The 13598-nt window shown below is 43.8% G+C and overlaps 1 protein-coding gene across 4 annotated transcripts in view; it reads left to right on the top strand.

Moving 5' to 3' along the window:
• The window catches only part of LOC139542605 (E3 ubiquitin-protein ligase MIB2-like), a 77184-nt gene that overhangs the window by 55658 nt on the left and 7928 nt on the right, over positions 1 to 13598 (top strand). For all 4 annotated transcript variants that reach the window (XM_071348242.1, XM_071348243.1, XM_071348241.1 and 1 more), the window contains 3 exons: positions 763 to 917; positions 11334 to 11460; positions 12836 to 13111. In XM_071348242.1, coding sequence (XP_071204343.1) covers positions 763 to 917; positions 11334 to 11460; positions 12836 to 13111 — 558 coding nt within the window. The remainder of the gene's footprint in view (positions 1 to 762; positions 918 to 11333; positions 11461 to 12835; positions 13112 to 13598) is intronic.

Raw genomic sequence — 13598 nt, 5'->3', positions numbered from 1 at the left:
TCACAACAAGTCTCTGGTTTTGTGTACGGCTCGGGATATTTCATTTTTCCGCTTGTGCAGTGTTGAGTTGTGTGTGTTATGTCTTGCTCGGGTAGTCGGATACTGGGTTATGTCGGCGTAAATGTGCAACATGTTTGAGGTGTTGGCAGCTGCATTGGCTATTCTCGTGGAGCAGTGGTGACGTACTCTCTCTTTCCATCGCCGTTGTAATCTACTGGGAAGCCAGAATGTTCCCAACTGGAGATTTAAACGATGATGGAGAATCCTCCTGGTTTATCGACCCCACCACTCGCCATTGTACAGAACGAGTTCTGGACTGCGCCTCACAAAAGGACAATTTGAAATGCGCCAGTTAAGATTTTAATTTAGATTACAACTTGCGCATAGTTCTTTTAACCGAATAAGCCAGATTTTTTTTTTCCAGCTCAGATTTACTTGAGGCTTACAACGCAGTGTATGCATAGCCTATAAGCCTAGTGTTTTTATTTGTTATATATTTTTTTATTTATCAATTTGGGTTCACAGTGCTGACTGAACTGAGGTCCCTGTACCGAATGGTTTTGTACGAATATATGTACCATTACGGCCATATCCCATATCTCACTTCCCTCCAGGACTGCTATTAGGACAAGATGCTGTACAGATTTAGGATCAGCTCTCCCTGCCCAAGTTATAACCCTCTCCTTTAGGGGCTACCATCCTCTAAACTGACCCCATATAATTTATTATAGGGCTAACTTCTTTCTCCTCCTATCCCACCAGGACTCGTATGGAGACACGCCACTGCACGACGCCATCGCCAAAGACTTCCGGAACATCATTGAGATCCTGGCGGTGGTGCCCAACATCGACTTCACCCAGCAGAACAACCGCGGCTTCAACCTCTTGCACCATGCAGCCCTCAAAGGCAACAAGCTGTGAGTACCACACTGCTGCTGTACACTACACACTACCTCATACAAACTACACACACCACGCCACCCTTAAAGGCAACAAGCTGTGAGTACAATCAACACTACTACTACTAGACAATACACACACATACTACTAGACTATACACTACACACACATACTAGCTACATCTCACTACAACCCTCATACTCTTCGCACACACACAAACTAGGGCTGGGCGATATGGCCAAAATATTATATCACAGTATTTGTTTTAAAGTTGGACGGTATGACGGTATTTGACTGTATTTTTAGTTTTTGAATAACACAAGTTCTACATTTGCTTTATGAGTAGTGAGTGATCCGAGGATGGCAACACATACATTCTAAGTGATATCAATGAGTCTTTCTCCAATCTGATGGTTTTATACTGTTCAATTCAACTTCAACCAAAACAAATTTCAGCACTTTTATCATTTATGCATTTCCTGCACTCAATTGCAGTGGTCGAAAAAGTACCCAATTATCATACTTGAGTAAAAGTAAAGATAGTGTTAATAGAAAATGATTAAAGTGAAAGTCACCCAGTAAAATATAACTTTAGTAAAAGTCTAAAAGTATTTGGTTTTAAATATACTTAAGTATCAAAAGTAAATGTAATTAAGTATCAAAAGTAAAAGTATAAATCATTTCAAATTCCTTATATTAATCAAACCATTTTCTTGTTATTTTTTATTTACGTATAGCCAGGGGCACACTCCAACAGTCAGACATAATTTACAAACAAAGCATTTGTGTTTAGTGAGTCCTCCAGATCAGAGGCAGTAGATGACCAGGGATGTTCTCTTGACAAGTGTGTGAATTGGACCATTTTCCTGTCCTGCTAAGCATTCAAAATGTAAACAGTACTTTTAGGTGTCAGGGAAAATGTATGGAGTAAAAAGTACAGTATTTTCTTTAGGAATGTCGTGAAGTAAAAGCTGTCAAATTTAAAAAAAAAATAGTAAAGTAAAGATACCAAAAAAATGGCTTAAGTAGTACTTGAAAGTATTTTTACTTAAGTACTTTACACCACTGCTCAATTGAGAGAATTTACACACTGCCACGTAGGGCTGCACAATATGGGCAAATAATCTAGGATTTATCTTTAACCAAATGTTGCAATTGCGATTTGACTTGCGAATTTGTGCAAAACTGTTGGAATCATGGAAATAGAATGACTTCTAACGAATTAAAATGCCAGGGAGGAGTTTTTTTGACAGGGTAGGAACTAAATTGCTGATAAGTGGTTCTTAGGGGACCCTATAAACTTTGGCTACATTGCAATTTTCTCTTACGTACTTCATGTAGCTAACATATTATTGCTTTGCATATTCCTCTTTGATTGGTAAGATACTGTTGCACAAACGACATACTGATTGAGGTCTACACCATCAATGGTAATATCACGCTGTATTAGCTAGCTACGTTTGCTCTTGCTCGGTACATTTATTTGCTAGGTAGTTAGCTATTAGCATTAGCGGCATTATCTTTTCGTGAGGTCCCTGGCAATTCCCAACAATTAGCGTCTCACAAGATTTAGGGCAACTTGCTAAGGAAAGAAAAAATAGCTGTTTGCTGATGTAAGAAACACAAACTAATAGTGTCATTATAGAATGCTAGTGGATTTATATTAAGAAGCAAAGTGAAAACAGCATTATTGTCATCAACATTATTGCATGTGCTGCATTGACCATGCAGACTGAACACAAGTGTCTCGTGGTTGAGGAACATCAAATGCGCTCCTTGAGTGACAGGGGGCGTGGCTAGGTCTGTGGAAAGTGGCACGGAGAGAAAGGGCCGAGAGTGAACGAAACATATAGAAGGTAAAGTAAAAACCCAAACCGGTCCCTGCATCAATACCAGTATATCATAAAATACCGTATACCGTCCAGCCCTAACACACACACACACACACACCAGGCTGAGATGGGAAGCTCCCACACAGCATCTGTTCCCATGAGCCTCAGCACTGAGAACAGCCAGGCTCTCCTGTCTCTCGCCCTCCCCTTCCCACCAGCACTATTAACACAGAGAGAGAAGACACTCAAGATGTCCCACACACATTCATGGCTAGGCTACATTCTTTGTCCATCCAGTTTGTGATGATGAACTGGTAGTTTGTGCTCAAACAATCAGGGTAGCGGTGTTGCATTGAGTAAGTACATACTAGATACAGACAGAAGGCGCAGCTCTCACTTCAGATACAAAAACCCTAGTGTTGGCAAAGAGTCCACAATGATTTTGATCTGAAATCAGTTTAGTTACCAAAGCCAGGGTGAAATACATTTGTTTCGGCAATGACTAGAATACCCAGCCCAACAGTGTTTAAAGTTGTAACATTGCTTTCAGTTTCGTTCTTCGTCAGGCCTTTAAACCCCAGAGTCTAGTGAAACGCTTGAGCTGGCGCACACCCCAAAAAAAGTTAGTAAAGGTGCTGACAAACAGTGAAAACTGTAGGCTATAAAAAATAATAAAGAGTTGCACACTCTATACAAGCTCCCAGTAATTTATTGGGTAAACCACCAACGTATGGGCATCACGGTGCCTTATTCAGGGTGATAGGACTGAAATAGAGGACAGACAAATGCTTATAGACCCAACAAGTGATTGAAGTACATCTGAAAGCAACTGTTAGACATTCTATTGGCATCAGAACAGTCTGTTAGTTATGGCGTAACCAGTGGTTCCGAACTCCAGTCCTCAAGTACCCCCAACAGTACACATTTCTATTGTAGCCCCAGACAAGCACACCTGATTCAAGTTGTCAACTATTCATCAGGCCCTCAATGAGTTCAATCAGGTGAGTTTGTCTGGGGCTACAACAAAAATGTGTGCTGTTGGGGGTACTGGAGGACTGGAGTTGGGAACCACCGGTCTAGAGTAACTGGCTTTGCTTAACCCAACACCATATAGCAAGACACTTGTGTTACTGTTAAAGGGATAGTTCGCCCAAATTACATATTGGTTTCCTTACCCTGTAAGCAGTCTATGGACAAGGTTTGGCAGCAATCATGTCCAAAGCATCCAAAAGTTTCTACAGTTGATTGTGAAGCTCAACAAAGTCACATATAGATGATTTAAACCTGAAGCACGAAAAATTATATTATCAGTATGGGATTTGTGCCACAAGCCAGGACCCTCCTCCCCAAATCAAATGTTATTGGTCACATACACATATTTAGCAGATGTTATTGCCACTTGTAGTTGTTATGGCCCAGATTCTCTCATCACATTGGCACAGCTCACTCCCACAGCTCTGGGGGTTACTAAATGACAACTACACCCCCGAGCCTGAACTCCACAGTAAACACACACACATCTGCCCTATACTGCTTGTATCTCTATTCCATAAATGTACACATACATGTATTACAGCAGTGGTATTCAAACGTTTTGTATGTATGTATGTATGTATGTATGTATGTATGTATGTACAGTGGGGAGAACAAGTATTTGATACACTGCCGATTTTGCAGGTTTTCCTACTTACAAAGCATGTAGAGGTCTGTAATTTTTATCATAGGTACACTTCAACTATGAGAGACGGAATCTAAAACAAAAATCCAGAAAATCACATTGTATGATTTTTAAGTAATTAATTTGCATTTTATTGCATGACATAAGTATTTGATACATCAGAAAAGCAGAACTTAATATTTGGTACAGAAACCTTTGTTTGCAATTACAGAGATCATACGTTTCCTGTAGTTCTTGACTAGGTTTGCACACACTGCAGCAGGGATTTTGGCCCACTCCTCCCTACAGATCTTCTCCAGATCCTTCAGGTTTCGGGGCTGTCGCTGGGCAATACGGACTTTCAGCTCCCTCCAAAGATTTTCTATTGGGTTCAGGTCTGGAGACTGGCTAGGCCACTCCAGGACCTTGAGATGCTTCTTACGGAGCCACTCCTTAGTTGCCATATGCTGTGTGCTTCGTGTCGTTGAGGGAAGGAGGTTGTTGGCCAAGATCTCGCGATACATGGCCCCATCCATCCTCCCCTCAATACGGTGCAGTCGTCCTGTCCCCTTTGCAGAAAAGCATCCCCAAAGAATGATGTTTCCACCTCCATGCTTCACGGTTGGGATGGTGTTCTTGGGGTTGTACTCATACTTCTTCTTCCTCCAAACACGGCGAGTGGAGTTAGACCAAAAAGCTCTATTTTTGTCTCATCAGACCACATGACCTTCTCCCATTCCTCCTCTGGATCATCCAGATGGTCATTGGCAAACTTCAGACAGGCCTGGACATGCACTGGCTTAAGCAGGGGGACCTTGCGTGCGCTGCAGGATTTTAATCCATGACGGCGTAGTGTTACTAATGGTTTTCTTTGAGACTGTGGTCCCAGCTCTCTTCAGGTCATTGACCAGGTCCTGCCGTGTAGTTCTGGGCTGATCCCTCACCTTCCTCATGATCATTGATGCCCCACGAGGTGAAATCTTGCATGGAGCCCCAGACCGAGGGTGATTGACCGTCATCTTGAACTTCTTCCATTTTCTAATAATTGCGCCAACAGTTGTTTCCTTCTCACCAAGCTGCTTGCCTATTGTCCTGTAGCCCATCCCAGCCTTGTGCAGGTCTACAATTTTATCCCTGATGTCCTTACACAGCTCTCTGGTCTTGGCCATTGTGGAGAGGTTGGAATCTGTTTGATTGAGTGTGTGGACAGGTGTCTTTTGTTTTTTTTTGTTTATTTTTATTTTTATTTTTTTTATCCCCTTTTCTCCCCAATTTTTTCGTGGTATCCAATCGCTAGTAATTACTATCTTGTCTCATCGCTACAACTCCCATACGGGCTCGGGAGAGACGAAGGTCGAAAGCCATGTGTCCTCTGAAGCACAACCCAACCAAGCCGCACTGCTTCTTAACACAGCGCGCCTCCAACCCGGAAGCCAGCTGCACCAATGTGTCGGAGGAAACACCGTGCACCCGCCCCCCTCGGTTAGCGCGCACTGCGCCCGGCCCGCCACAGGAGTGTTACGGAGTCTAGTTGATAGGTAATCGACTAGTTCAGTAAACCTCTCCTCAACGCGCCCAAGAGGCTTCAAAGTATGCTCCTGACTCTGCAAAACTACAGCCTGAAGGTCATTTACAAGCCAGGACCTGAGATGTACATCAGCGACACACTGAGCAGGGCAACAGCACAATGTACAGGTAGAGGCACTGCCTATCAGCGGCAGGCCATCTGTTCGCTACAGCAGGAACAACAAGATGTTCAACAGATCAATCAGGCAGACTACTTAAACGTCACAGATCACCGCCTAGCCCAGATCAGGCAACATACTGACAAGGACGAACACCTACAGTCACTGAAGTCCATGGCTCTCGCAGGTTGGCCATATCTGAAAGAGGAGACACCTTTCACAGTGAGAGAATACTGGACCTTTCGAGATGAGATCAGTGTGCAAAATGGCGTCTTGTTCAGAGGTCAGAAGGTCATTATTCCCAAATCACTACGTCCAGAGATGCTTACCCGCATACACTCCAGTCACGTTGGAGGTGACGCATGCTACCGTCAGGCTCGTGAAACATTATACTGGCCAAACATGCAAGCAGAAATTAAAGACTTTGTCAGCAACTGTACCACATGCAACGAGTACGCTCATGAACAGCAAAAGGAAACCATGATGTCACACGAACTGCCCACAAGGGCCTGGCAAATCATCAGCATGGACTTATTCAGCCACAGACAAAAGGACTATCTTCTCCTCGTTGATCATTACTCTGACTTTTGGGAAATTGAACTGCTCCCTGACTTGTCTGCAGAGACGGTCATAAAGCGCTGCAAGGCGCAGTTTGCAAGGCAAGGTCAGCCTGACAAGGTAATCACGGACAATGGCCCACAATTCACTGCACAGTTCAAGCGTTTCGCCTCAGAATGGGAGTTTGACCACGTGACCTCCTCTCCAAGACACCCAAAAGCAAATGGCAAGGCAGAATCAGCTGTCAAGATTGCAAAAAACCTGTTAAGCAGGGCCTTGCGCGACAGCAACGACCCATGGAAAGCGATCTTACAGTGGAGGAACACACCCACCGAAAACATGGACAGCAGCCCAGCACAACGCCTTCTGTCCAGACGTCTGAAGACTACTATCCCCGTAGCTAACAAGCTACTTGAGCCCTGCGTCATGGTTGGCGTCACGGACAAACTGCGTCACAGAAAGCAGCTCGCTAAGTGCTTCTACGACCGGACTGCTCGAGACCTACCAGAGCTGGAGGTGGGTGAAACTATAAGGATGAAACCGCTGCCGGGAGACCACACAGGACTTTGGAGGCTGGGCACATGCCTACAGAGAGTTGCACCACGTTCTTACCTGGTGGATGTTGGTGGCTCCCTCTATCGTCGCAATCGGGTGGATCTGCGCATAGCAGAGCAGACAAACCAGAACATGCCATACACTCACCTAGATGAGCTGGATCACAGTCCAGGCCTAAGGGTAAGGGGTGCAGAATTGAGACATGAGCCAACTGAAGGTGAAGCTTCTACCCCACCAAACTCTCCAGCTCGTGGCCCTAATCCTACCCCTGTCAGAGCCAATACTTACTCACGGGTGGGTCGGCTGTGCAAGCCACCGGACAGGCTTACTCTGTAAGCAAGAGACTTAACTTGTTGTCTGTTAATTAAAAAATATTAAAAAATGTAAAAAAAATATTAAAAAAGGAAGATGACAGCTGAAGTAAAAAGAAAATGTCATGCTTTTCAATTGTTATGACTTGACTGTTAAGAACTCAATGTTATGCCGTTATGTTTGCACTTTCTATTGAAAAGGATGATGTTACGGAGTCTAGTTGATAGGTAATCGACTAGTTGGACTGTTCCCCAGACTCCACGCGTAGGGACTTGTACAATGCTTAACAAGGCTATTGAACTTAACATTGGTGTCTGTCTTTATTCCTTAATCCGACATATCATACAGAAACAAGGAGTCGCTGGAGCGCGATGAGACAAGGATATCCCTACCGGCCAAACCCTCCCTAACCCGGACGACGCTAGGCCAATTGTGCGTCGCCCCACGGACCTCCCGGTCGCGGCCGGCTGCGACAGAGCCTGGGCGCGAACCCAGAGACTCTGGTGGCGCAGCTAGCACTGCGATGCAGTGCTCTAGACCACTGCGCCACCCGGGAGGCCCTAACAGGTGTCTTTTATACAGGTAACGAGTTCAAACAGGTGCAGTTAATACAGGTAATGAGTGGAGAACAGGAGGGCTTCTTAAAGAAAAACTAACAGGTCTGTGAGAGCCGGAATTCTTACTGGTTGGTAGGTGATCAAATACTTATGTCATGCAATAAAATGCAAATTAATTACTTAAAAATCATACAATGTGATTTTCTGGATTTTTGTTTTAGATTCCGTCTCTCACAGTTGAAGTGTACCTATGATAAAAATTACAGACCTCTACATGCTTTGTAAGTAGGAAAACCTGCAAAATCGGCAGTGTATCAAATACTTGTTCTCCCCACTGTATGTATGTATGTATGCATGTATAGTGGGGAACAACGGAATTCAATTTTTTTTTAAAGTGTATTTATTGCTAAAAGTAGAACCAACTCGTTTCGGCTTTTGGCCTTTAGGGTTTTTTGCTGAAAGATGCCCAAGTGTCTGTGTTTCTTTTGTTGTTTAGTTATTTGGGTTTTTATTTCGGTGTTTTTGTCAATAGAAATGTACGTTTGTTTATTTGAGTGAAGGTATTTATTTAGTTTATCTGAGGAAATGGAAAAAGAGCCTAGTTCTAAAAGGATCCTCGGAAGGCAGAGGCAGGCAGCCAGAGGAGTACTGGAGCTCCCCAGACACAGGCAGACAATGAGACAGAGAGCCTCATAGAGGCCCTTTCTCTCTTCTAACCCTCTTTCCCTCTCTCCAATCTTCCTCAATCTCTCTCTTCATCTCTCTATCTGGTGACCTGGGCTCTCAGTGCTCCTTCCCGAGTCCCCAGCCAGGCTCCCAACCAATGGCCAGTCCATCTGTCCGTACGCACCCCAGCTAGGCCTTATCCCTCACACACAGTCGAACCACAGCAACATTAAACATCTGAGATGACTTCCTCTGTCCCTCTAACTACGTCACATAATTCCTCAGCAAATGAACACACTTACATTTCTTTCCACCTCCTCAAATCAATGTCACTTAGAAGCAATGTTTATTTCCCCAATGAGTCCACGATTAATACCAAACGATGAGAACCCAAAAATACATTTTCTCTCTAGTGAAGTCATTATCATAGCGTTGGAATGCCCTCAAGTCGTGTTGTATGAGCTCATGTTAAGACAGTAATGCCTCGTAGATATGGAAATATTAATGAATGTGCAGGGGTTATTATGGAAATGATGCAGAAATCTTAACCGAGGGGAGGCGAGGTAAGATGCGATGGAGTGATTGGGCAAAAATCCAATCAGAAACACTTTCCAAGGGCTGCAAGGGGAGGGGGCGGGACTATGAGCTTGTGAAGTGGGTAGGGGGGATCTGAGAAATGCGGTTTTGATGGAGGAGCGAGGGAGGCAGCCGTGACAACCTCCCTATCCACCCTCCATCCTGCCTCCCCTCCTTCCTATGTGATCCGCACTGCAGGTACAAATGACCTGGATGTCCCCCCTACCAGTAGTACAGTATGTGGTGAGCTGCTTCTAGCAAGGCTGGCTGACCATGCCCATCTGCTGGTTGTTTACTAGGGATGGGGGGGGGGGGGGATCTATACAGTTACATATCGCAACATTATTTTGGACGATATTATATTGATTTGTAAATATAAAAAATATAAATGCTGTACCTGCACCAAAACTCTGGTATTTTTCATCGTATATCTTGTTCTCCATCTTTAAAAAAAATAGTGAGCCATCATGTTTTCAGCACTTTTATTTCCATGACTGATCAAACTTTGATCATGCTCTCTTGTCTCTATGCACCAGACATAATGAGAAATATGTATGGAACATCAAATCGCAAGGAAATCTCGGATTCGAATCGCAATACATGTAGAGTCATGATAATCACATTACATATCGTGTCGGCACCTAAGTATCTTGAGAATCGCAATACATATCGTATCGGCACCTAAGCATCATGATAATATCTTTTCGTGAGGTCCCTTGCAATTCCCAGCCCTTTTGTTTAGTCCCAGCCAGCTCTGCTGGTCGTGTACAGTAATGCGTCTGAAACAGATGAGTATGTGTTAATGAGTGCTGCAATTAGCACCACTTTGTTGCTATCATAAATAATGCTGCATTAAACCCCCTTATTGCACTCCGCAGCAGAAATAATTTAACTATGCATCCTCTGACCGTGCTTTTACTGTACACTACTGTAATTACTTACACTAAACGGTTACCCAGTCAAGAGTCGACACTCAAATGTCTAATCTGCTGTTTAGTAGTGGTCATTTCAATTTTTCTTGAAGAATATAATTTATAGATGCCTCATGACATTTAAAATTATTTAACAGTAACTTGGAGATGCAAACGCTTCATGTTGACATTAGATTATTAAAAATGAGATGCAAGTTAAAAACAACTGACTAATGGGAAAGAGCCTGCCTGTCTGCAGTGGCCCGAGAACTGAATAATACTGTACAGGCCAGGGCTAAGGGACTGGGGCACTGACTAAGGTCTGTTGAGTTCAATTTCACACGCCATAAAGCAGCCGGCGCAGAGGATGGACACGGACAGCCCTGCTTTACAGCCAGCCAGCCCCTCGACGGACTGCAATATCAGAACCCAGTGCTTGAATAACAAAGCAGGATTATTCAATACACCCGTCCTATTCGTCCTCAAAGCCCCAGCTCAGTCTCTCCACCACCACCACCACCTCTCACTTTGCACACTATGGAGATTGGCGAAAGTCTGTGGAAGTAGTTATAGAAAACATTTTGTGGCACGAATATGTGGTGTGGATTAGAGTGAATTATGATGAGTGCTTGAGGAAGATTTATCTGAGTGTGGGAATGGTGGAGGAAGTGACTGATGGTAGAGTGAGATGTATGACGGGGGAGGAGGTGGGTGTTAGTAATGAGCAACGGCAATCCTTTAATGCAAGTTCAGCCGAGAGCTGAAGGTCAATGCTGTTCAGAGCTGCTACTCCTTAGTAAAACGCTTAGCACTGCCTAATGGAAATCCCTGACCCATGTTGGGGCTCGCTGGCTGTGTCGTTTCCTTTCCTTCTTATGACGGCTTAGTTCTAGCTCCTGAAACAGCTGTCTGTGCCATCATCCAAATGCCCCTTAAGCTACCGATGTGACACATTGACCTACGTCACAACACAGTCTCTCTGATTCCAGGGTTTCCGTGTGTGTGTGTGTGTGTGTGATTATAATCCATAAAGCACTCTTCTGTCCCCAAGGCACGAAACATGTACATTATATGAGTAGTGCACTATATAACCCATCTGAACCCAAGGCTATTTGTTTCCACAGGGCCACGGAGAAGATCTTGGCTCGGGCGCGTCAGCTGGTGGACGTCAAGAAGGAGGACGGCTTCTCAGCTCTGCACCTGGCCGCCCTCAACAACCACCGAGACGTGGCCGAGATCCTTGTAAAAGAGGTAAGGAACGGGGCTAAAAAGAGGTTTCCCCCAGCCTGTATATCTTTCTGTCTCCCCTTCGCTCTCTGCTCCCCAGAGTTATGAAGGAGACCTCCTCCTGGTGGCTGTTAACAGATATGACATGTTTGGTTGTGGAGCAGCTAGAAGAGTTGTTGTTTCCATGCAACACTTTCAACGCTTAAAATGAACTTTCCAAGAAACTTTCCTTAATTCTGCATTGACAGCATCCTTTGAAACTGGGACAGAAATGCCATACTAAACATTACAAGTACTAGAACAATTGTGCTGTTGGAAAAAATCCCTCCTTGCAAACCAAACAGCCAATAATATAGGTCTACACATAGGCTAGGCCTACTGTCAATTAAAGTCGCATAAACGTTACTTCAAGTTAAACTTCGACAATATTATAAATATTAGTTTAAGTGCTCCCGCAGCAGCACTTACAATAATCAGGAACAAAAAATAAATGAATGATGAGTCTGTATTTTCAATAGCTTAGAAATTTGGCATTTATATAAAAGTCAACAACAATCGGATAAAACAAATTAATATTTTGCTTATAACATTCTTTATAACACTTAAATGAACATTGGGCTAAAAACGAATAGGCCCATTATAGCCCAAAAGGGCTATGCCTTTTGCCTATCGAACTGTAAAAATCCTAGATATACAATCAGATAAAACAAAATTATTATTTGGAACTTTCTTTATAACACTTAAAAAACGAATGAACATTGGCTTATCCCCCCCCCAAAAAAATAGGCCTATTAGGATATGCCTTTTTCCTATCTAACTGTACAAATCTTAAAATAAGAACTACAAGTAACAAAATAAATAAAGTAGCCTAAACAAAATAATATATTTTAGCCTATCCTATAGGCTATGTCTTTCGAATAAGATGCATCTGGATTTGAATTTAGGCTACATTTAAAATTATATAAAAAAGTTCTATGAGGAACCATTAGGTCTAGTTGTTTTTACCATGTCTTAGGCCTAAAGACCTAAATGTTTCTGACAAGAAACACAGGCATATTAACTTTTTTCTGCCCCAGAAAAGCGAACTGAGCCATTTGTCCTTAATATTGTATTCTTCCAGCCAATTGACCCCTCCGTGCACAATCTTAGTACAGTACAGCATAATAGGAACACAACAGCACAGTAAAATACTTACAGATACCAGGCAGTCACAGGACAGTAACATAAAAAGCAAACGCATACAATCTAACATCTGTACCTTCTTAGCCTTCCAAAATTGTTTAAATGACAGCAATACCTAAAGATGATCACAAAGTTATATTAAATCAACGTGTACCTTTACGCTTCAAAACGAGCACACCAACTAACTTTCCCTCACCCCTCACCCACCCTCTCTCAGGGCCGCTGCGACATCAACATCCGCAACAACCGCAACCAGACGCCGTTGCAGCTGGCGGTGACGCAGGGCCACGGGGACTTGGTGCAGCTGCTAGTGGCCGAGGGCGCCGACGTCAACGTGGAGGACGAGGACGGGGACACGGCCATGCACGTGGCCCTCAGCCGCCCGCAGCTGGCCAATGCCAAGCTCACCCCGGCCACCTCCAGCACCACAACCACCACGCAGGAGAGAGGAGAGGGGGGCCCGGGCTCATCATCATCCTCGCTCTACTGTCAGGTAGGACTGTGAGGAGAGGTGTGATCCTTCTTGATTAGTCAGGAATTCCTGCATTTCTAGCATTGTCCTCCATTCATATACATTTGAAACTGACCTATCCCCTAGCCAAAATCCTGCTTTTCCTAGAATGGTGAACACAGCGATCAGACTAGTTCTTCTATGTTGTCCTGATCACATCCTTAACCGGGTAGCCTGGTCCCAGATGTGCTTTAGCCAAACTCCTCTGACCTTTGTTCACAATGGTAGCCAATGGCGTTGGCTAAAGCACATAAAGATGGAGACCAGGCCAGGAGAAGGACGGTGTGAGAGATCTTCTCTCCCTTCTTCATATACAGTGGGGAGAACAAGTATTTGATACACTGCCGATTTTGCAGGTTTTCCTACTTACAAAGCATGTAGAGGTCTGTAATTTTTATCATAGGTACACTTCAACTGTGAGAGACGGAATCTAAAACAAAAATCCAGAAAATCACATTGTATGATTTTT

Source organism: Salvelinus alpinus, chromosome 17 (genome assembly GCF_045679555.1).
Source record: "Salvelinus alpinus chromosome 17, SLU_Salpinus.1, whole genome shotgun sequence".
Classification (NCBI taxonomy): Eukaryota; Metazoa; Chordata; class Actinopteri; order Salmoniformes; family Salmonidae; genus Salvelinus; species Salvelinus alpinus.
Note: the sequence above shows the minus strand (reverse complement) of the source record. Positions and strands in the feature narration are given on the sequence as shown.